The following is a 25,724-nucleotide window of genomic DNA, read 5'->3' as shown; positions in this document are numbered from 1 at the left end:
AACTCATAACAAATTGCAATGTTGTTAAATTCAAGAAAATAATGAATCAGAAGAAACAGTCAAAACTAAAAAACTTGTGTATATTTATTCGTAAGATAAATGATACATTGGATTCCCTCTGACATTTCATTTTGTTTTAACTTGTGTATTCATACTGGATAAAATGTTTTATCCCTCCTAGTCAACTTGTACAAATAAAAATGTTTCGATATAATTTGTTTTTCTGCATATCTTTGTACCTACATCGATTTATTAATTATATATACAAAGTGATGTGACTTTCTCATATCTGGGCATGGTTTGCCTTAAAAATTTTATTCAGATAAGCAGATTTGTCTGTAGTCAGAAATGAATTTGTGGTGAAATTGCGCAGATATTGTGTCGAATTGCAATATTTGTAATATTAAAAAATCATTTTGCAGTATTGCAAAATCATATTACAAAATGATTTTTTATTATTAGAAATTGATTTTCTAATATTAGAAAATGGACTTGTTGTATTCAATAACGATTTTTTTTAATATTAGAAAATCATTTTGTAATATTAAAAAAATGTGACTGATTTTCAATAGTGCAAAGTGATTTTTTAACATTACAAATTCGTTTTCTAATATTACATATTCATTTTCTAATATTACAAACTCAATTTGTAATATCACTAAATGTGTGATATTTTGTAATATTACTAAATCGGGACTTTGTAATATTAGAAAATGAATTTTCAATATTACAAAATGATTTTTAATAAAAGAATTAATTGATTATTTTAATATTAGAAAATCATTTTGTAATATTAAAAAATGTGACTGATTTTGCAATACTGCAAAGTGATTTTTTAATATTACAAATTCATTTTCTAATATTACAAATTCAATTTGTAATATTACTAAATGTGTGATATTTTGTAATATCACTAGATCGGGAATTTGTAATATTAGAAAATGAATTTCTAATATTAAAAAAAAAATATTTTCTAATATTACAAAATATTGATTTTTGTCCACTTTGGCTTGCCATACAAGGCCGTATATTTGTCACTTCGTAACATTGTACTGTCCTTATATCAGAATAAATTAAATGCAAAGATTCCCTGTTTAAGCCCCTAACGATGCAATACACAATGAAGGGAAATTCATTTATTTACTCGTGTTCATGCAGATCAACTTAATTTTTACTTAGGGAAACACAATTAACCAGTCAAAATTATAAATTAAATATTAAAGTTTGTTTTTGTCTGGGAAAATATGTCTCCCCGTCCTGCAAACTGTTCTGAACATTTTTGGTTTAATAGTTTAAGAGGAATTGCACAAGGTAATTTATGAGGATTTTTGTATGAGGATTTTTGGCAAATTTCTATGTTCAAAGAGGCATAATTCCTACAAAAATTTGGGGATCAAAATTTCCTGGTAATATGCACAACTACATATGTTCTTGCAACATACCACGTTTCGTAAAATTGGGTTCAATAGTTTCAGAGGAGTTGCGCTGACAAACTTTGTGACGGACGGACGGATTAGCCAAAAACAATGTCTTCCCACTAAAGTGGGTGGAGATATAATTTAACACACAGAGAGTAACTATATATTTTTACCGTTTATTTACATCAAAATATTGGAAATTTTTTACTTAGCATTTTTATACTTCTTTCATATATGCAGTAGCACCAAGAGACCATTCAGTCTAGCTTAAAATGCCTTGAAACCTACTTTCCGTAGACCAAAGATTTCTGCACATATTTATTGACAAAAGTCAAGTTTCGGTTGCATAGAACTTCTACGCAGAAAAGGTTTTCATTTCTTGCTAAAAGACAGTAAATTTAGCATTGAGAATCATCCATGATTTTATTGTAATGAATAAACATGATTATAAGTCGCTGTCCCCCAAAGAAGAATCCAGTGACGAATTATGTGTGAATGGATGAAAATTACATATTTTTTGGTTTTTGCATGTTGTTAAGACTACTTCAGAATAATAAAATTCTATAATGGTTTCATAAAATCGTTCTTTTATAGAAAATTTCATTTAAAATCTGTACATTGAAATCCCCTCGTTACCTTACATAAAAAACACGTAACTTTTCTAATGAATCACTTATTTTTTGCATGATACTTAAAAAGAACGTAACATTTATCGAACACAGAATGGACTTTTAACGTAAAAATGGAACCAGAATAGTGTAAAAACTTCCAAATAAACCTGCAAGACTCTGGTGTTTGTGTATATATATGTGTGTGTGTTCTTAAATTTCAAAGCTATAAAAATTATATGTATAACAAAGTAAAATCTAATTCATATCAATAGAAAATAAGCTAAGCAATATGATTAATATAGGGTAAAACAGTCATTTTTCTGGAAAATAATACAGGTTAGGAAATATTAATAAAATGTATTCATCAGTTTTACAAATTAAATAAATGATTGCATATTCATTAGGATTAGTTAATGTATTACTCAAGTACTGATTCATATCAGATTTTTGGTTCCTTCAAATATAAGATATAATTGTTTTGCCTATGAAATTCAGATTACTTAGAGAAATACCCCAAAAGCAGGTATAAATATTAAATACAGTAAATTACTTATGATTGTCATGTATAATATATCATGAGAAGGTCACAAGGTAATTGTCTATACCAAATACATTATTTTCAGTTTGCATGTGGGTAGAAAATGTTCTAAAAAATACGATGTTGTCCTTAGTTTCTTCTTACTGGCTTATAACCTCCTGTGTAAGAGCAAACAAGTTGGTTTATTTTTAAGAGCCCCTAACATCCTATTCACTTAGACTTGAGCCCTTTACATCCTAGTCACATAATCTTGAGCCCCTAATATCCTAGTCACATAGACTTGAGCCAAAACCAAAAGTGGTTGAGGGGATTGCCCCCCCCCCCCAAAAGAAATTTTTTTTATCCTGGAAGCAAAATGCTGCATCCTGCACATTTTGGAGGATAAAAGACACCTGATAAGGGGAGTGAAACTTACCAGTTTTTTTTTTCAAGGACTTGAATGTATTGTCATAATGCTTCATAACTTGGACTCCATTTTTGGAACTTCATTCACCCAGTAATGTTAAAGTCGTCACATTATGGACTCGACCATAACATAGAGTTGAATTAAATAAAGATGAAAAAAAATCGGTAATCATTTTTGAAATCGGTAGAAAAGTTTCTGAAGTCAGTAGGCGGTATAAACACCAGAAATTCGGTTGACTACCGCCTAAAGCGGTAGGGTTGGCATGTATGGTCACATAGACTTGAGCTCTTAACATCCTTGTCACATAGACTTAAACCCTATCTTCCTAGTCACATAGACTTAAACCCTATCTTCCTAGTCACATAGACTTAAACCTTATCTTCCTAGTCACATAGACTTAAACCCTATCTTCCTAGTCACATAGACTTAAACCCTATCTTCCTAGTCACATAGACTTAACCCCTATCTTCCTAGTCACTTTGACTTAAACCCTATCTTCCTAGTCACATAGACTTAACCCCTATCTTCCTAGTCACATAGACTTAAACCCTATCTTCCTAGTCACATAGACTTAACCCCTATCTTCCTAGTCACATAGAATTGAACCCATACATACTAGTCAAATAGACTTGAGTCCTTACATGCTAGTACAGTAGGCTTGAACCCCAACATCCTAGTACAGTAGGCTTGAACCCCAACATCCTAGTACAGAAGACTTGAACCATTATATCATAGTCAAGTAGGCTTGAGCCCTTACATCCTAGTCATTTAGGTCTGAGTCCTAACATCCTAGTTCAGTAGGCTTGACCTCTAAATTCTAACCAAGTTAGATTAAGTCAATTACAGCCTAATCAAACTGGCTAGAGCTCTTACATCCTAATCAAGTAAGCTTGAGTCCTAACATCCTAGTACAGTAGGCTTGAGCCCTTAAGATTCTAGCTAAGTTAAATTAAGTCCATTACAGCATATTCAAGTAGGCTTGAGCCCATACCTGCCAACTTACACAATTAAGTTGTGTTTTTGACCATTCGTCCCTTTAACACAATTTTTCAGGTCAAATTTGTCCCCAAACCCGATTTTGTAAAGATTACCTAAAAACTCCAAATTCAAACCCCTTACTTTGTGTTTCAATCTCATTTCTTTGATAAGAAGAGTCATAAATCTGACAAAAGGTGTTACTTGCTGTCTAAACAGTCTAAAAAGGAAAGAGTTGAGCCCTAACATCCAAGCCAGTTAGTTTGAGTCCATTGCAGCCTAAACCAGTAGGATTTATCATCTGACAGTCCATTCATGTAGGATTGAATATTCTAGTCAAGGAGGTTTTAGCCATTTACATCCAAGAAGACATGATCCCCTCAATGCCTAGTTAAGAACTGGGTAGACTAGACTTATTGATAACTCTATTGCCAAGTAGGCTCACATCCTAATTATATATACATATAGCTTCTAACTTTAAATGTGTAATGCTGTTCCTTTAATTTTAAAACCTTTTAAAACTAAACAATTATCTTTTCAGCAACAGGATCTGTGCAAGAAATGATATTGAATCCAATTGATCTGATTTTGAAGACTATGAATTTGAATTCACAATAAATTTCCACCAATCAATATTGTAGAACTAAGAAACCACTAGAGATATCGTTAATTTTTCAACACTAATCCTACAATAGTTGCTGACATTGAGAGAATTATTCAGTTATACTGACAGTATATTATAGGTTATGATCAATATTATGTAATTAGACAAAGCAAGATCCCATAAGCTACTAATTCTTTTTTTTTCTCTAAATAGAGCATATATAAATAATAAACTAGACTAGAATCGTTCCATAATGGACTCATATCTTTTCTTTATTAGGTGGGCAGACATCTTTGGTTGTCTTTGTCTTGTAAACAGTCCCTTTCTGTTACCAACAACTCTGGTTATATCTACAATAAAAGATATAATAACAATACATTGTTTGGTCCTCTGTGACATAAATCATTACATATCAGAGGTATTCTCAGGCAACATTTCACTTCCTTATAAATTGTGACATGTAACTGCACATACTGAAATCTGAACTAGAGGCTCCAGAGAGCCTGAATGACTCACCTGGTCAAAAATAGTCTTTATAGCTTTCTAAAGCCGAACTTTAGATCTTTCCATACTATTGTCACAAGAATCTTATAATAAATACAGAGAATCTTAGTTATCCATCCAGTTTTCAAATTATAAAATAAATCTCTTATAGTCATTGTTTGACTCTTCAAGGGCAGTAACTCCAACACTGAGCAACAGATCTTTATGAAAATTTCGGCATAGGCCAGTCTCACCATGCTTATCAATCCCCCCTAGAAAATTTGGCTAAACCCTTTGGTTTTCAAGTTATTTCAACAAGTCGTCAATTTTTAGTAGTGGTGGCCGTGTTTTCGACAGATAAAAAATTGTTAAGGATATCCTAACAAACATTCATGCCATGTTTGGTTACAATTCATCCTACAAGTTGTCTAAGAGGAGAAGATAGTAAAAAAATCTATTTCAGGACCCATAACTCATTCATTTGTCAACAGATTTTTCTAAAAAATTTGGGCATAGGTCAATCCCATTATGCTGAACAATTTTACTTACTGCCAGACTTTAGATAAAATGAACGGTTCTTGAGTTATTTGCATAATTCTGCAATTTGACCCCTATGGTCTATTTTTAGAAACGGTGGCCATGTTTTTTGCAAGATTAAAAATCCACACACAAGGATTGTTAAAAAATACCCTCTGGAACATTCATGCAAAATTTGATTACAATCTGTTGAGTAGTTTCAAAGGAGAAGATGTTTGAAAAAGTTTACTGTTGACAACAATGAATACATTGTGATGGCAATAGCTCAACTGGCCAAAATTTTGAAGGGGTCATGTCTTCACAGATAGGGTGAATTATCAAGATAACTCATTATCTTTCCAGTTACTTTTACCTTGTTTTGTCATAAAATCAGCAAAGTTCCATGGCATCTCTCCAGCAAGATAAGAATGGCGGAATTTGTCAAATGCTTTGTGATACTCTGATAAAAACTCCACTTGATATTCTTCTGTGAACACAAAGGATGGATCCTGTAAAAGATCAATGCTCTTATGTAATCCAACCAGTGTCTGTTTCAAACTCAATCATTATTATTTATATACCTAATGTAAACTATTACTTTTTATATACCTGATATAAATCAGTCACTATATCTGCTCCATAATCTATTGTTACTATTTATATACCTGATGTAATCCAACTGTATCTGCTCCATAATCTACTGTTACTATTTATATACCTGATGTAATCCAACTGTATCTGCTCCATAATCTACTGTTACTATTTATATACCTGATGTAATCCAACTGTATCTGCTCCATAATCTACTGTTACTATTTATATACCTGATGTAATCCAACTGTATCTGCTCCATAATCTACTGTTACTATTTATATACCTGATGTAATCCAACTGTATCTGCTCCATAATCTACTGTTACTATTTATATACCTGATGTAATCCAACTGTATCTGCTCCATAATCTACTGTTACTATTTATATACCTGATGTAATCCAACTGTATCTGCTCCATAATCTACTGTTACTATTTACATACCTGATGTTATCCAACTGTATCTGCTCCATAATCTACTGTTACTATTTATATACCTGATGTAATCCAACTGTATCTGCTCCATAATCTATTGTTACTATTTATATACATGATGTGCTCTGCATCGACCATATACTCCATTATTTTAATGTATATACCTGATGTAATCCAGCCACTGTATCAGCTCCATACTCTGTAATGATGATGGGTATCTGAAGATGTAATCTCCATTCCTTTAAGTCATTCTCCATCTGTCTCTCTATCAGTTCTGTATGTCCACAGTCAGAATACCAGGCATAGTATCTGTTGATGCACAGGACATCAACATACTTTGTCTATAATGAAAAATACAGTCAGAATACCTGGCATAGGATCTGTTGATGCACAGGACATCAACATACTTTGTCTATAATGATAAATACAGTCAGAATACCAGGGATAGGATCTGTTGATGCACAGGACGTCAACATACTTTGTCCATAACTAGATATCCATCTGTATGGGCCCTATGGTAACATATCCTGTACAATGGACTTGCATACCACATTCAATTTATCATGCAAAACGCATTACTGCTGAAACACAAAACAATCATGCAAAAATCATTAATTTGACCTCAAATCAAATTTCAAGGTCAAAGTTCATCAATTTTGGAACAGGATCCATTGTCTTGAGCAGATCTACCCACATGCCAAATATCAAATCCCTACACCAAATGAGATAAAACTAAAAGTCTGGACCAAAATCTCCATCGCAAAATCATTTACATGACTTGAAATCAAGGGTCATCAAACATGGTTTCGGACACATCATCTTGAGCTGATGTACCCTCCTGTCAAATATCAAAAACCTACACCAAAAGACAACAAAGTTACAGCCTGGACACAATTTGGTATGAACAGATGAACAGACTGATTCTGCCACATACTGACAGACCCCTAATAACAAAATTATCAGTATTGTAGCATTTGGTTTCGGTAGACGTAGAAAATAATAGCAGTGATAAGACCTATACTGTTACCATACTCTCCAAAGAACAGATTGTGGAAAACCATAAATCTGTGCCATCCTCTTTTGGTCTCTCTACCAAGTACGATGATTGTGATTTACTGTCTATGTACTGGATTCCTAAACTCCACAAGAATCCATACAAACAACATTACATAGCTGGATCTGCAAAATGTACCACCAAACCTCTTTCTAAACTTTTAACTTCTATACTCACAACTGTCAAAGAGGGTTTACAGTCCTACCACAATACTTGTTATTCCCGTAGTGGTATTAATTCAATGTGGATCATGAAAAATTTGAAAGATTTTTTGGAGACAATCAGTTCAAGACAATTTTCTGAATATAATAGCATTAAAACCTATGATTTTTTAACACTGTATACTTCTATTCCCCATACTCAGTTTCAATCCCGATTTAAAAACATTATAACATCTTTGTTTTTCCAAAAAAGATGGTACACCTAGATACAAATGTATAGTTCTTGGTAGAGATTCCTCATACTTTGTAAGAAATAATCCCAAATCATCTTCTAAATATACAGAGGAAGATGTTTACAAAATGCTGGAATTTTTAATCGTGTTTTTCAACAAACGGTCTGCATTCCAATGGGAACAAATTGTGCTCCTTTACTTGCCGACTTTTTCCTTCACTCTTATGAGGCTGACTTTATAGCTGATATGATCCGAAAGAAAGAATATCATTTAGCTAGATCCTTTAATCTCAGTTTCCGCTATATAGACCTATTATCTTAAAACAATCCTAATTTTGGGGATTTGATACATCGCATCTACCCAAAAGAACTTGAGATAAAGGATACTACAGACACTGTGAAGTCAGCCTCATATCTTGACCTACACTTAGAAATCGATGGTAAAGGAAAACTATTGACCAAACTTCACAACAAACGTGATAACTTTTCATTTAAAGTTGTCAACTTTCCTTTCATCTGTGGCAACATCCCTTCAGCACAACTCATATGTTATGCCAGAGTTTGCCGAAACTACGCAGACTTTTTGTATCGCATTAAAACTCTAACAAATAGGCTTCTGGAACAGGGTTATGTTGCTACAAGATTAAAGTCATCACTACAGAAGTTTTATGGTCGTGGATCATTATGGTGTATCCATCTGCACCATGAAAACTGATTTATTCAACGGGTCATAGTTTTCCTTTCATCGTTTGTCTACCCTGGACTTGACTTTTTATGAGCAAATCGGCGGGTGTTTCTAGAAAACAGAGGACGCTTACCCTACCAGTGCACCTGGTCCATGCTCCCAGTTTTTAGAGGAGTTCTGATTTGCTCATTTACTTTCTTTTTAATTTGTATGTATGATTTTAGTTACTTTATGTTCTTTGTTGTGTATGTCTGTTTTCCATGTCTGGTCTTTGTCCCTGGATTACATATAAATTTTAAAACATTGATTCTCATGGTCATTGGGTATCAATTGTCTGGATGACAGAGCCATGTCTAGCTTTTGACATTCCATCACCGTTTGATTTTTAATAATTAATATCAATGCATAATTTACCCCATAAGGTTGAGCAAGAGAACACACTGACAATCTTAATAAGTACTTGACACAAGGCTGAGCAAAAGAATGCTTTGACAATATCAATAAGTACTGGACACAAGGCTGAGCAAGACAGCATATTCACACTATCAATAAGTACTGGACACTAGGCTTAGCAAGAGAGATATCAGTAGGTATTGGACACAAGGTTGAGAAAGAGAACACACTGACAATATCAATAAGTACTGGACACAAGGTTGAGCAAGAGAACACATAGACAATATCGATAAGGACTGGATATAAGGTTGAGCAAGAAAACACACTGACAATATCGATAATACTGGACATAAGGTTGAGCAAGAGAACACATTGACAATATCAATAGGTACTGGACACAAGGTTGAGCAAGAAGACACATTGACAATAACAATAAGTACTGGACATAAGGTTGAGAAAAAGAACACATTGACAATATCAATAAGTACTGGACATAAGGTTGAGCAAGAGAACACATAGACAATATCGATAAGTACTGGACACAAGGTTGAGCAAAAGAACACACTGACAATATCAATAAGTACTAAGTACTGGACACAAGGCTGAATAAAAGAATACATTGACAATGTCAATAAGTACTGGACACAAATGTAAACATGTATAGATATGTGTCTTGACAAACATGAACTATATTTTTCCAATTCATTTAATGTACATGATCAAATGAAAGTATAATGGCTTTTCAGCAATAATAATGCATTTTTTCATCTGCAATATGTTTTAATAGAATAATATTAAAGTAATTAGTTAAATGAAAAAGGATCTCTAGAGGGATTTACATCTATGTACAGAAATTCTGTTAGAAATTAAAACTTCCTTTTGTTGATCTAAACATTTTAAATTTCAGGGTTGTGAGGCACTCATCAGGGTTGTGAAGCACTCATCAGCACAAAATAAGAATACTACATTGTATGTATTTAAGTTAAACACTTCTGATACCTAATGTAAAAATACTTACTGCATAGTCACCAGATGGTTCAACATTAGCTACAAATGTAACCGGTCTTGTTGGGTCTAACTTTTGAGTGTGTTGGATTACTGACCTGAGAAAATAAAACAACATAACCTACTAATACCAGAACAGTTGAAATTACCTGTCAGAACTTTAGTACTTGCATTACGTAAACTTAATTCTAATTTATCAGCTTTGTGATTCACTGAGAATGTAGTTCTCAACCTAAAAGGTCAATATGGACTAAGTCAAGCCTTTTTAAAAAGACCAAAACAATCAGTGACATAGCTACATAAGGCTCGAGAAGGCACATGTCTACATTCAAATTAAAAAAAAAATGATGATTAATATAGCCGTCTCTTGACTTAACACAAAGTTTAACACTTTAATAGAAAAAAATTGTTCTGCATATAGATGATATTGGCCTTAGAGACAAATCCTACTATTATTTCTGCACATATTGTTTTTGAACATTATCATTTTGCAATGCGTCTAGTATGACTTTAACCAGATTCTGGGGAACTAAGTTGATGTTACAGTCAGACGTGCCATCAAAATAGTAACTAGAAATACTGTGAGCAAGCTCACAGAGACAATATCCCCGCTTCAAATGTACTCAAATGTAAAACCTTCAATTTGGATTTATCTCTTTTTAGTGTCATCCAACAGTAATTATATTCCTTCATGCACATTTACACATGACACTCAACCTTGTTAAATTTCATCAAAATTCTTTGAGCTATTTAGGAGGAGTTGTGCTTCCAAGGTTTCAACATGTAAAGACATTAATACAGATTATCTCCCTTTGGAGTCCTCTGACAGCAATTGTGTTCATTCATGCACATCTTCACATGATGCCAAACCTTCCTATTAATTACATAAAAATCCCTTGAATGGTGATGGAGCAGTTGCACTTAAAAGTTTTAACGTGTAAAACCCATGAATTTGAATACCTCCCTTTGGGATCATCTATATTCCTTCATGCATATCTACATATACCCAACCTTCCTATAAAATTTCACCAAAATCCCTTGAGCAGTTTAGGAGGAACTGTGCTTACAAGGTTTTAACATGTAAAACCTATAATTTGGAGTCCTCTGATAATAATTATATTCCTTCATGCAAATCTACATACAATGCCCAACCTACCTTTAAAATTTCATCAAAATTCCTTCAGCAGTTTAGAAAGCGTTATGCTTACAAGGAATGTGGACAGACAGACAGACAGGTTGATTCCTACAATGTATATACACCCTCATACTTTGTTTGCAGGGGGTATAATACACCACTAGAGGAAAATTAGGAAAACGAGTATCCAATGTGAACCAGTTAAGACATTCACTACTGAACAATAGGAAACACTGCGCTTTTACTTTTACATGTACTCTTTAAATATATAAAATGGCTTGCACTCTGCGTAAATCAATAATCTGACCAAGACTTCCGTATTTTTCCTTTTTGGATACATTATTGCTGTATACACTAGACTTCAAAATGTCAGAAATTATATATATCAACTTTATATAAAAATAGTTTTTTTTAATGTTAAATATGCCTATTTTCATTCTGTTTATTCTAAAAATGAGTAGAATTATTTCAACTTGACATTTCGCTTAATTCAAAACTTAATACATTTGATACTTGATACAGATCTTACAACACTTGGCCAATGTGACTCCAATATGTAAAAAGTAAAATACATAAACATTCCGCAAATTAGAAAAGGACACAATAGAAGGCTATGACACAGATCTGCTGGGAAGATTACGGACACAATTGAAGGTTATGATACAGATCTGCTGGGAATATAAAGGACGCAACAGAAGGCTATGATACAGATCTAATGGGAAGGTAAAGGACACAATTGAAGGCTATGATACAGATCTGCTGGGAAGATAAAGGACACAACAGAAGGCTATGATACAGATCTGCTTGGATGATAAAGGACACAACAGTAGGCTATGATACAGATCTGCTGGGAAGATTAAGGACACAACAGAAGGCTATGATACAGATCTGCTTGGATGATAAAGGACACAACAGAAGGCTATGATACAGATCTGCTGGGAAATAAAGGATACAACAGAAGGTTATGATACAGATCTGCTGGGAAGACAAAGGACGCAACAGAAGGCTATGATACAGATCAGCTGGGAAGATAAAGGACACAACAGAAGGCTATGATGCAGATCTGCTGGGAAGATAAAAGACACAGTAGAAAGCTAAGATACAGATCTGCTGGGATGATAAAGGACACAACAAAAGGCTATGATACAGATCTGCTGGGAAGATTAAGGACACAACAAATGGCTATGATACAGATCTGCTGGGAAGATTAAGGACACAACAGTAGGCTATGATACAGATCTGCTGGGAAGATAAAGGACACAATATTAGGCCATGATACAGATCTGCTGGGAAGATAAAGGACACAATTGAAGGCTATGATACAGATCTGCAGGGAAGATAAAGGACACAACAGAAGGCTATGATACAGATCTACTGGGAAGATTAAGGACACAACAGTAGGATATGATACAGATCTGCTGGGTAGATAAAAGACACAATAGCAGGCCATGATACAGATCTGCTGGGAAGATAAAGGACGCAACAGAAGGCTATGATACAGATCTGCTGGGAAGATAAAGGACACAGTAGAAGGTTATGATACAGATCTGCTGGGAAGATAAAGGACACAATAGCAGGCCATGATACAGATCTGCTGGGAAGATAAAGGACACAATTGAAGGCCATGATACAGATCTGCTAAGAAGATAAAGGACACAATTGAAGGCTATAATACAGATCTGCTGGGAAGATACAGGGCGCAACAGAAGGCTATGATACAGATCTGCTGGGAAGATAAAGGACACAACAGAAGGTTATGATACAGATCTGCTGGAAAGATAAAGGATGCAGTAGAAGGCTAAGATACAGATCTGCTGGGATGATAAAGGACATCACAGAAGGCTATGATACAGATCTGCTGGGAAGATAAAGGACACAACAGATGGCTATGATACAGATCTGCTGGGAAGATAAAGGATGCAGTAGAAGGCTAAGATACAGATCTGCTGGGAAGATAACGGAAGCAACAGAAGGCTATGATACAGATCTTCTAGGAAGATAAAGGACACAGTAGAAGGCTATGATACAGATCTAATGGGAAGGTTAAGGACACAATTGAAGGTTATGATACAGATCTCCTGGGAAGATAAAGGACACAGTAGAAGGCTATGATACAGATCTGCTGGGAAGATAAAGGACACAACAGAAGGCTATGATACAGATCTGCTGGGAAGATTAAGGATACAACAGAAGGCTAAGATACAGATCTGCTGGGATGATAAAGGACACACAAGAAGGCTATGATACAGATCTGCTGGGAAGATTACGGACACAACAGAAGGTTATGATACAGATCTGCTGGGAAGATAAAGGACAGAATTGAAGGCTATGATACAGATCTGCTGGGAAGATAAAGGACACAATAGCAGGCCATGATACAGATCTGCTGAGAAGATAAAGGACGCAACAGAAGGCTATGATACAGATCTGCTGGGAAGATAAAGGACACAGTAGAAGGCTATGATACAGATCTGCTGGGAAGATAAAGGACACAACTGAAGGTTATGATACAGATATGCTGGGAAGATAAAAGACACAATTGAAGGCTATGATACAGATCTGCTGGGAAGATAAAGGACACAGTAGCAGGCTATGATACAGATCTGCTAGGAAGATACATAGGAGAAAAAAATACAGTCTTGTATGGATATTGAGTATTTAGTGTGTTATACATGTACACATGTTTCAAGGTCTAACTTCTCGTTAGCCACCAGAATTAGAAACAGTAATCAAGGGAACCAAGATTCTTGCGGAAATCAAAAGAATGCAATCCAGAATGTAATCAAAAGAATGTAATTGGTTCACATCAGTTATAGTGTAAAATAAGAACATTGGAGGATTCAGATCAAAGTATTCACACTTACAGTAATCAGCAACCCTTGCCAAGAATGACACTTTAATGTGGCATGACCATCAATAATGCATTGAAAAAAAATTCTTTTTAATGCCAATGCTTTATTTTTTTTTGTTTTGTTGTCAATGTAAAAGAAAAAAAATCAAAGGCAATAACTTTTTTTAAGCAAACGTGTTACTGAACATAAACTAATAAAAATAATAAAGAGTAACTTAGACATCAAAAAAAAAGAAAGACACACCAAATGCAGCAGTTTCTACGGCATTTGTCCTCTACAAAACACTCCACTCGTATTATGTCTGGTACAGAAAAAGAAACTACAAATATCTGCACTGGACCCACAGGGGGACTTCAGTGGCCCCAGACCCTTCACCTCAATGTTCCTACACTTGAATAACATGCTGGCAACGCTCCTTGACATTGGGGTTAATAAAACTTACTTAAAGTAATACTCAGCCTCTGGTACAGTTACAAGTGGTTCATTAGCTACAGACCACAAAAATACAGCAGGTCTATTTTTATCCCTTCTATACATCTCATCCATAACCATCAGATGGTGGGTCAGTGATATATTCCCTAGATTTTCTATACTGAAACAGATAATATAACTTTTAGTTCATGTTGGATTTATTGATTCTCCTTAATTGCAGACATTTCATGTATTTCAGGAAACAAATGTTAGATCTGTCAAAGAGACCCTGCTTTGTACTACTGGTTAGGCAGCGTGAGGTCATTTTTTATGGTGCAGGTCAGGATGTATTCTCACTCTTTATTTACAACTGAATACCCTCTCTTTTATTTACAACTGAATACTTTTTTTTATTAATGAGTGAAAACCTTTTCTGTTACTTACGAATGAATGCCAACTCCAGGACTTTCATCAATGACAGCTATACCCTGTTGATCACACTGGTCCATGATCTCCTCAGCATAGGGGTAATGTGATGTCCTGATACATGTAACACCTAACCACTTCAGCAGGTTAAAGTCTTTAGCTATAAGGGCATAATCTAACCCTTTACCTTTTATCTATAAAATACAATGTGATATCAAAAATGAAAAGCACACACAAGATTAAGGATACCTGTGTTCCATTTTACACTTTATAATAGTTAGACAGGATAAACACATATTAGTACCTTACAGGAGGCCTGTATTATAATACATATATACATCATACAAATACATTAATAACTTTATGTATTAAAATACTCTTCAACAATTTTAACTCAAGAAGACTTTAGTAGGACAATCATAAGGATCATTTCAGTGATTAAAAGTTTCTTTTGATCTATTATAGTTTTCAGATATTGGCTGAAAACTGTAAAAACGAAGTCTTTTTTCATATTTCAAGGGCAATAACTCATACTAGGAGTCGCCTGACCACTTTGATCCCTGAAGACTTTTGAAGGCCTTATAATAAGGATCATTTCAGCAACTGAAATAATTTTTCTAAACCTAACGGTTTTGGATATATATGCAAAAACTACAGTGTGACCCCTTTGTTCTATTTTTTGTAATGGTGGCCATGTTCTGCAACATATCAAAAATCCCCACATCGGTTCTATGTAGAATATCCCAAGGAATATTCATACCAAGTTTGGTTCCATTTGGTCAAGTAGTGTCAGAGAAGATTTTTGAAAGAAATAAAATTCAAATTAGCCAAAAAAATGTTGAAAAAGGGCAATAACTTCAACAAGGCTTAACAGATTAAAATGAAAATTTGACTACAGATAGATCTCATCATGCTGAACACTTTCACCCAGTCAGAATTTGGTTAATCCTAACGGTTTTGGAGATATATGCAAACAAACTACTGTCTGGCCCTTTGTTCTATTTTTAGTAACAGCGGCCATGTTTTTCTACAGATCAAAAATCCCCACATCAGTTCTATGCAAGATTCCCCAAGGAAAATTCGTACCAAATTTGGTTCCAATTGGTGAAGTGGTGTCAGAGGAGTAAATTTGAAAGAAATAACATTCAAAATAGCAAAAAACATCAAAAAAGAGCAATAACTCCAATATGCCTCAACAGTTTGAAATTTTACCACACATAGATCTCATCATGTTGAACTCTTTTATCCACGTCATGCGAAAAAACTACTGTCTGACCCCTTTGTTCTATTTTTAGTACCGACAGCCATGTTTTCCTATGCAGGCTACCCCAAGAAACTTTCATACCAAGTCTGGTTCCATTTGGTCAGGTGGTGTCAGAGGAGAAGATTCCTACATTGAATATGGTGAAAAGCTTACCTGTTAACCCTCCCACATTACGGGGAGACTCCTACAATGGATATGGTGAAATGCTTACCTGTTAACCCTCCCACATTACAGGGAAACTCCTACAATGGATATGGTGAAATGCTTACCTGTTAACCCTCCCACATTAGGGGGAGACTCCTACAATGGATATGGTGAAATGCTTACTTGTTAACCCTCCCACATTATGGGGAGATTCCTACAATGGATATGGTGAAATGCTTACCTGTTAACCCTCCCACATTAGGGGGAGACTCCTACAATGGATATGGTGAAATGCTTACCTGTTAACCCTCCCACATTACGGGGAGACTCCTACAATGGATATGGTGAAATGCTTACCTGTTAACCCTCCCACATTAGGGGGAGACTCCTACAATGGATATGGTGAAATTCTTACCTGTTAACCCTCCCACATTACGGGGAGAATCCTACAATGGATATGGTGAAAATATATAGGGCAAATATATATCAAAAACATAAAGTTCTTCATATTTTCCAAAGTATAAAATGTAAACTTTATTTCAAAAATACCTTCAGTTTTATAGTAAACACCCATTAAATATGTTAAAGCCTTACATCTGAGTCCTCATGTTTTGGGACACCATGACAATAGAATGGTTTCCCATTAATCAGTATTTTAGAGTCTGTCACATTTACTGTCCGTACACCAAATGGCTGTCTGTACACATCAGCTCCCTTGCTTGTTCTTAATAATACCTGAAACACCAGATGTAACTGTAAATTTCTAAATACAGGTTCAGTATTAATATCAGTCATCACTGAAGTAACTTCTCTTAAAACATAAGTAAGAACGCCATAAATACATGTAGTATTATTTACATGTGAGTAACAGAGTATTTTTTGGTGAAAAATATGAAAATATATATGGTAACCCTAAGACCATGTGTGAACATTTTTATTATTTTGTACAAGTCATTACATGAAGACATTGTTCAAGTTATAACTTATATAATGTCATCATACAGGTTCAACATTTAAAATACCAGTTATATAAGTAATGACTAACACAATCAGAGAAAACAGCAATATAAACTAATTATACAATGAAGTAAATTTAGAGATCATGGCCTGAATTTTGCTTTCCTACTTTTTTTATGGCAGGATTAGAAAGGAAATTAAAGTACAACTAAAGTAGGAAATTAAACTTTCAAGCCAGGAACTGAGAATTTTTATTTTATTGTACTTCTTTTGACTGATATCATACCTTTAACTGATAGAGATATGCTGAAGCCTTTCTACTGATACCATAGGGCCACCAGAGATGTACATTTTTGATAACCATTTGTCCATTTAGTTTATCACTGGTAGCCACTGTTGTCCCATCAGCATTTATTATCTCTACCAAGGCAGTTCTATCAATTGATTGACCTCCCCCTGCTACTGTGTAGGTAACTAAACCTGAAAACAATTCATGTAATAAAAGAACACACCATACCGCCATTTTAGTATATCCAATGTCTCGACAAAGGGGAATAACTCAATCCCAAAACTAAACTGGTACATTAGAAAATTTTACAATTAGTTGTTAGTGAAAAATAGGCAATAAATTCTGATAGAACAAACAGACATCACAACATACAACTTTTAAGCATGGCTATTAAAATTCATTCACATGATTATAACACATGATGATAAATTGGAAAAAGAGATGAAAATGGTCAGACATCTTATTTCTTGAAGTTTTGAAAAATTCTTTTAAGATACCGTATTACAGATAGCTATAAATAATTACAAAATAAAGAGCTCTGCCGAGCACAGCATGATACAATTGCAGCATGTTTAACTCTGTTCACTTCTGGGCAGATATGGACACAATATTAGCTTCTAACACATATAAACAAAGGGATTTACTGTTAACAAAAATGTCAACAATGATGAGTAAAGTGTGAAATCATTATAAGACAAAAAAAAAATGTTTTGCTGTCATATAATAAGAAATTCACAAACCATCAGTTCCTCTTATTTCTGTTACTATGGTGATATCATCAATGAAAACAATAGGTGTTGTATACAATTTGACTGATCGGTGGATCCCAGCATAATTAAAGAAATCAAAGTTAATATTCTGTGTGAAATATCCTGGAGGATACCTGAAGTTAGAAGTCAATAAATAGAAAATTAACAAATACTGTAATCTAAAATGAGTGCTAATATAGTGTTCAAGCCTTAAACTGCATCATCTCAAGGATAGTACAGTATGTTGGAGCAATACATGTACATGTATTTGTTATATTGAGGACTTTATTATTAGATCAGGAGGGTGAGGTTACAAAATTACTAGTACATGGTGACAGGTATTTGGTAGTTTATTTAGCACTTACTAACCTAAATGTGTCTGTCTTATATTCTATTGATCCGGGAGGGAGAGTATGGGGTGTTAATGTATTGTTCACAGCCACTGTTAATCTGTTAACTGTACTGCTAATCAGTTGATCTTTAAGCTGAGCTTCAAATGGGAGGTGTCCACCAGTGTGCCTCATTAATTCTTGTCCATTTACCCACTGAAACAAAGCTAAATGTGTCATGAAAACCATGAATGTGTGATATAGAGACATGTACATGTACTGTTGATTTATTGTAGTTTTACATGCTATGGCAGATATTTAATGCATTCACAGACAGAACTGTGTTATCAATCCAACAGATGCTGTCTGTACTAGTCTGACAGGATAAGTGGAATTTTTAAATGCGCTTGCTCACAGAAGATAAAGCTCAGATGAAGGCATGCCACCCAAGTGTTCTAGATTTTTTTTTAAATTTAGGTTTCTATGGGAAAACTCTAAATGAAGATTAACTTTCCTGTACTTTAAGTTTGCTTTCAAAACTTGATAAATCCTTTCAAACATTCAAGCTTTCTACTTGCCCAAGGGAAATTTGAGTAAAATGAATAGCTTTTTCCACACTAAAATTGCACTTGCCCCAGGTGACGGAAAAGTGGAATCCTAGAACATTGCATGTCCCCACTCATATATATTACTCTAGTGCATTACTAAAAGGACATGGAGTAACAGCACTCAACAGGCATTACAGAGTTTGAATAAGTTGTAATCCAAACTCTATGACGCTGACCCTCAATCTGTAATACAAGACCTAAATTATTTCATTTACCTAGGTCCCAGACCTATAAACTTTTAATTTACAAATTCTTGTGAACTTTTGATTTCCTTAAGTCGATCATTGTTTGAAATTTGGAAAAGTCCTGGACCTTCTCCTTTAGAAACAAATGAGAAGGGGCTATAAAGGCTCTCATTGGCCAGAACTGAAAGTTAATCAAAAAAAGTGTTAAACATTTTAATTCTGACACTTGTATCCATCACAAGTAGAGACTTCTATTATTTTAGCATTATTTGAAGGACAAAATAGTTACTTGGTTTAATACATGTACCAACATTCAGATAATTTGTCAATTTTGTACTTTTTGGTGACTTTCTGGTTATATTTTTGATAATGAAATAGTGTCCTCACCCAAAAAACAACTTCATATTTAATGAATATATTCATTAATGCATAATTTATCATATTTTAAAATATGAAGTTGTTTCTTGGTTGTGATGTTACATGTAAATATACAATTCTTAGCAGTGTTGTGTTAGATAGTGTATAATTGTAGCACCATCATGATGTCTTTACAATGAAATGATGCCACAGGATATTTCTTTTCTCATATTTTTTTACATATTGCTACTCTGTGAACAATTTTTATGTTGTTACAACTAAGTTGACATTTTTATGCCATAACCATAGTCTAACAACCCTATATCTTTGATTCCCTTGGTGCTACAGTTAAATTTATGATATTCCACCATGCCAAATATTACAATGAGATTACAAGGTAGTATACACATGTAAATTGAGGTTCCAAGTGCAATTCATTATGGAAACAACAACCCATAAAGATACAATATTCCACAATATTTTGAAATTCAATTTAAATACAAAATTCTGCTTCCTGGTGAATTCATGGCCAGTAAATGATAGTGTAAATTCACTACACTCTTGTAATTAGGCAGGAATTTTGATAAGGAATCCAATAAAAAATTTCAAAATATATCACCAAAAATTTATTAAAAAAAAAAATGAGGTTGTAGTCCACTTGCCCCCCCTCCCCCTCCTATAACTCAAAAACCTTAAGAGATATCTGAAATCAGATTGAAAATACAGACTGGGATTTTCATGAGGAATCTGAAAAAAAAATCAAAATCAGACCAGAAATATTTCTTTTTAAAATTTTTTAAGGTGTGTCATCCCACTATGAAAATGCTAAAACAGAATTTAATAAGAAAGAAATTAACAAAGGAATTGTCAAAATTTAATGAGAAGTAAACCTACATGTACATGTACATAAATTTAAATGAACTCCTATTTTATTCCTTTTGACCCCTTTTTCCAAAAGTGTAGGGCTGCTGACCCCATTCTACTTAACAAGCTTCCTTGAACAGATAGAAACAATATATCAAAATTTCATGGCATTTGGTTCTCTACAACTAAAGTTATCACATGGAAATGAAAAAATGAACAATTCCAAAGATAACAACATCATAACATACATTTTTTGTAACATGACTGTGAATTTTCTGCGGCCGCATAAAAACTGCATAAAATGACATTTTTCACCTTTCAAGGACAATAACTCTAACAAAGAGCCACCCTACAACTTTGACCCAATACATACTTCTAAAAGCCTGGTCTTAAAAGATAACTTCATCAAGTGAAAGTTTTTTCTATCCACTATGGTTTTCAAGATATTAGATAAAACTTCAAAAATGTCATTTTTCACCCTTCGGGCCCGGTGAGCTTCGGGCATCTACATGTACATGTACAGGGTGAGCTTCAGGCATCTACATGTACATGTACAGGGTACAAGGAAAGGGCACAATAAAATTTAATTTGTTGTGGTATAATAATGATTATGCTTATATATTGACGTTGTGTCTCTTAAAAATGATAATACATGTTTCTGTATCAAGGACAGAATAGTGCTGAATTATCTATTTTTACTAAGAACACAATAATAAATATTATTTCATGGAAAATCTAACCATCAAATTTCTACCTACCACAATTGTATTATAATGAGCACTGTCGATTCTCAATATAACTCTTCTATCTTGCCATTCCGTAGGGACAAAGAATTCTGTCTCATACCAAACCCAACCAACAAAATCTCTTAAGGTTTTATTCTGTGTAATGTCATTAAAACTTGCTGGCACAGGCATTGGAATTACTTCCCCTGTCTGAAAAGACAAAATGAACTGGGTTTTTCAATAAACTGTTACTTCTACCTCTAATGTAGATACATTGTACATGTAAATCTCTCTCTTCTTTTCTCTGATTTACTTTCAAAACAAACATTAGAAATAAAAAAATAAAAAAAAGTGTCTGATTGATAGGAATCCAATTTACGAGTTTCAAATTGACCCTCCCAAAATGTGTCATCCCTTAGATGATCCAGCCAAGTCCACTTAGTGGATCTGGCCCCACATTTAACGAAGTTTTAAAAAATCAGGTAAAGTAAAGTGTACATGCAATTAGTAAAATTACCTAGAAAATATGAAAAAAATAGAGTTTCTTACAATTGTACATGTAAACAACTTCTCTTGGAGTCAAACTTCACTATTTTACACAGAAAACAGTTGAGGAAAACATAAAAATAATAGTTACTTTTTTAGGATGTGTGCAAACAAAAAAACTAAGATCAACATAAAAAATATGAGGAGCATTCCATATATATTCCATAGTACCAGTAAATATTTTTGCAAAAGTTTCAATTTAATTCCATGTCCCAATATTCACAAATGACCAAGTCCATGTTTTGGTATGTGGAACCCCGAAAATTGGTTTGGATCAAAATCTTAAACAGGAGGTGCAGAATTGAAATATGTACAGTAATAAAAATTCTTTGACAGTTTCATCCAATTCCATTCAACTGTGTAGGAAGAGTAAGAGATAAGAGATGGGTACCCCCCCCCCCCATGTTTACATAGTCACAAATGACAGACAATACCTTTTGTTACATGTATGTGAAGAAGCCCCTCCCCCCAATTGGTTAGGATCAAAATCTAAAATACATGTAAGAGGTGCCCAATGTAAGTACCGGTATGCATGTAATTAAAACTCTATTTAAGTTTCATCAAATTCCATTCTTTAGTGTAGGAGGAGTAACATATAATAGATCCCCCTCTGCAAAAGGAAGGACAGGCACTCAGCTAATATATATTGTAAATCCCTTTTACCATTGAGGTATAATAAGAAGTCAGACATTAGTCATTAATGTGTCTTTGTGTTGTTATCCACCTATCAGACATTAGTCATTAATGTGTCTTTGTGTTGTTATCCACCTGTCAGACATTAGTTATTAATGTGTCTGTGTTGTTATCTACCTGTCAGACATTAGTCATTAATGTGTCTGTGTTATTATCCACCTATCAGACATTAGTCATTAATGTGTTTGTGTTGTTATCCACCTGTCAGACATTATTCATTAATGTGTCTTTGTGTTGTTATCCACCTGTCAGACATTAGTCATTAATGTGTCTGCGTGTTGAAATCCACCTGTCAGACATTAGTCATTAGTGTGTCTGTGTTATTATCCACCTGTCAGACATTAGTCATTAATGTGTTTGTGTTGTTATCCACCTGTCAGACATTATTCATTAATGTGTCTTTGTGTTGTTATCCACCTGTCAGACATTATTCATTAATGTGTCTTTGTGTTGTTATCCACCTGTCAGACATTATTCATTCATGTGTCTTTGTGTTGTTATCCACCTGTCAGACATTATTCATTAATGTGTCTTTGTGTTGTTATCCACCTGTCAGACATTATTCATTAATGTGTCTTTGTGTTGTTATCCACCTGTCAGACATTATTCATTCATGTGTCTTTGTGTTATTATTTATTGATTTTGAAGAAGTGTCATCATTTTGTTTTGGATTTTATTAACTTTTGTTGCGGCCTTTCAGAGCTCAATAAAAGGTGTGTTTACATTGTTGAAGACCTTTAAGTGATCTTTGGTAGTATGAACTGTTTTGATGTAGGAACAAATGCCAATGATTTGTTAGTGAGCAAAGCTTGCTCTTACATGTAAATGTGTAGAAAATCATCTAAAAATTCATCATACTGATACAAGAGAAACTTTCGTCCTGTCCAGCAAAACACTACATTGGGAACGATACATAAAAGCTTCAGAATTAATTAAAATGCAGACTAGACAAAAAGTTTAAAAGAAGTCTAAAAAATCTACTTCTGGTTGGAAGGGTCTTGATAAAACCCTGCAAAACATGTGCAAGACATACATTTATAATACTATCTGGATGAAATCTTATCCTGTGGAAATTATTTCACATTAATTTTTTTTTCCGGAGGATATCATTTCACCATGAAAAACTTTCCACACCTATGAAATTGTGTCCACTATTTGAACAATGATATTTACAATAATTTATTATGAAAAAGCTAGGGGTGTTCCTAATTGTACATAGGATATTACTTCATACTACAGTATTAAATGATATCCGCATAATAGTACACAGAGTGAACAGAATTCATAATCTTGATGAAATGGATGAAATTTATCAATTGAATAATATCCTGGATGAAAAAATATAGGTAACATTCCCATGAATTATCATCCAGGATTCTTATTTATATTTGAAAACATTCTGGATGAAAATTAATTTCTAAAAGCATCCTGGATAACATGTTATAACAGTAACGGGAGAGCATGATATGACTACCAAAATTATACTCCGCCACCGAGAATCGAACCCTAGACCTCTCGGTGACAAGCCAGCTACAAACCAATTCAACTAAAGAATTAATCCTTTAACCAAGTCAATTAACTGGCTATTTAAATCTCACTACCTACTACAAGGCAGGTAGGCCATCCTGCCACATTCCCCCTCCCTTAAGAGTCTTCATACCATGAACGACTCTTACACTAGCTCATTAGCTATCCAAACCCCTTGGGTTTTTTAGTTGGGCGCCAAATGTAATGGGAGATCATGATTTGACTCCCAAAATTATACTCCGCCACCAAGGATCGAACCCTAGACCGCTCGGTGACAAGCCAGCTACAAACCAATTCAACTAAAGAATTAATCCTTTAACCAAGTCAATTAACTGGCTATTTAAATCTCACTACCTACTACAAGGCAGGTAGGCCATCCTGCCACATTCCCCCTCCCTTAAGAGTCTTCATACCATGAACGACTCTTACACTAGCTCATTAGCTATCCAAACCCCTTGGGTTTTTTAGTTGGGCGCCAAATGTAATGGGAGATCATGATTTGACTTCCAAAATTATACTCCGCCACCAAGGATCGAACCCTAGACCGCTCAGTGACAAGCCAGCAACACACCAATTCCACTAAAGAGTTAATCCTTTAACCAAGTCAATTAACTGGCTATTTAAATCTTACTACCTACTACAAGGCAGGTACGCTGTCCTGCCACATTTTCCCCACCTTAAGAGTCTTCGTACCACGAACGACTCTTACATTAGCTCATTAGCCATCCAAACCCCTTGGGTTTTTTAGTTGGACACCAAATGTAACGGAAGAGCATGATTTGACTCCAAAAATTACACTCCACCACAGAGGATCAAACTCTAGACCGCTCGGTGACAAGTCAGGGACAAACCGATTCGGCTAAAGAATTAATCCTTTAGCCAAGTCAATTAACTGGCTTTTTAAATCTCACTACCTACTACAACGCAGGTAGGCCATCCTGCCACATATCAAAAACTATCCAAATTGTTAACACCTATAACACTGTGAACTCTTTCACAGAGTAATCAAGATAACTATGATTCTACTGGATATCAAAAGAACACAAGCCAGGCACAAAGACCAGACTGGGAAAACAGACACACACAATAAAAAACATAAAACAACCAAAATAATACATACAAAGAAACAAAAGTAAATGGGCAACTGGGACTTCACTAAAAACTGGGAGCATAGACAGGCGTCCTCTGCTTTTTTAGAAACATCCACCAAGAAAAAAAGATGGTGTTGGCACATATCATCAGACACCAGAGTTTATTCCCCAGAATTGACTATAAAGAAAAAATGTGTAACCTGAGATAGTGGTTGACTGAACCATTTACTGGAAAACCCTTTATCTCTGTTCGGTGAAGTGTCCGCTCTGAATTTCCACATCCCATTTAAGCTAACCACAGTTCGTGATTCAGAAGCTCTCGGGTAAAGCATTCCACTACCGTCCGCAGAACCGAAAGCTGCATACAATAAAACTAACACCGTCCTAAAGTGCATACTGAAAAGTTAAAATTATTCTTTCAAATAGGCCTCCATTTTTTGGTCATGTGAATGTGATTGGAGCAT

General features: G+C 34.4%; 1 protein-coding gene across 1 annotated transcript; it reads right to left on the bottom strand.

Moving 5' to 3' along the window:
* Positions 1–1,822: 1,822 nt before the first annotated feature.
* LOC148608684 (beta-glucuronidase-like) lies at positions 1,823–25,724 on the bottom strand. The gene is made up of 12 exons (XM_088546622.1): positions 25,461–25,724; positions 21,437–21,613; positions 18,705–18,880; positions 18,327–18,469; positions 17,584–17,777; positions 16,935–17,075; positions 14,951–15,126; positions 14,538–14,687; positions 10,122–10,206; positions 6,743–6,919; positions 5,925–6,060; positions 1,823–4,902 (listed from the first exon to the last, which is right to left on the bottom strand). The coding sequence occupies exons 1-12, from the start codon at positions 25,653–25,655 to the stop codon at positions 4,790–4,792; spliced, it is 1,863 nt and encodes a 620-aa protein (XP_088402748.1). The 5' UTR covers positions 25,656–25,724; the 3' UTR covers positions 1,823–4,789.

Source organism: Perna viridis, chromosome 9 (assembly GCF_037379345.1).
Source record: "Perna viridis isolate PV_CMFRI_1.1 ecotype Kerala chromosome 9, ASM3737934v1, whole genome shotgun sequence".
NCBI classification, from domain to species: domain Eukaryota; kingdom Metazoa; phylum Mollusca; class Bivalvia; order Mytilida; family Mytilidae; genus Perna; species Perna viridis.
Note: the sequence above shows the minus strand (reverse complement) of the source record. Positions and strands in the feature narration are given on the sequence as shown.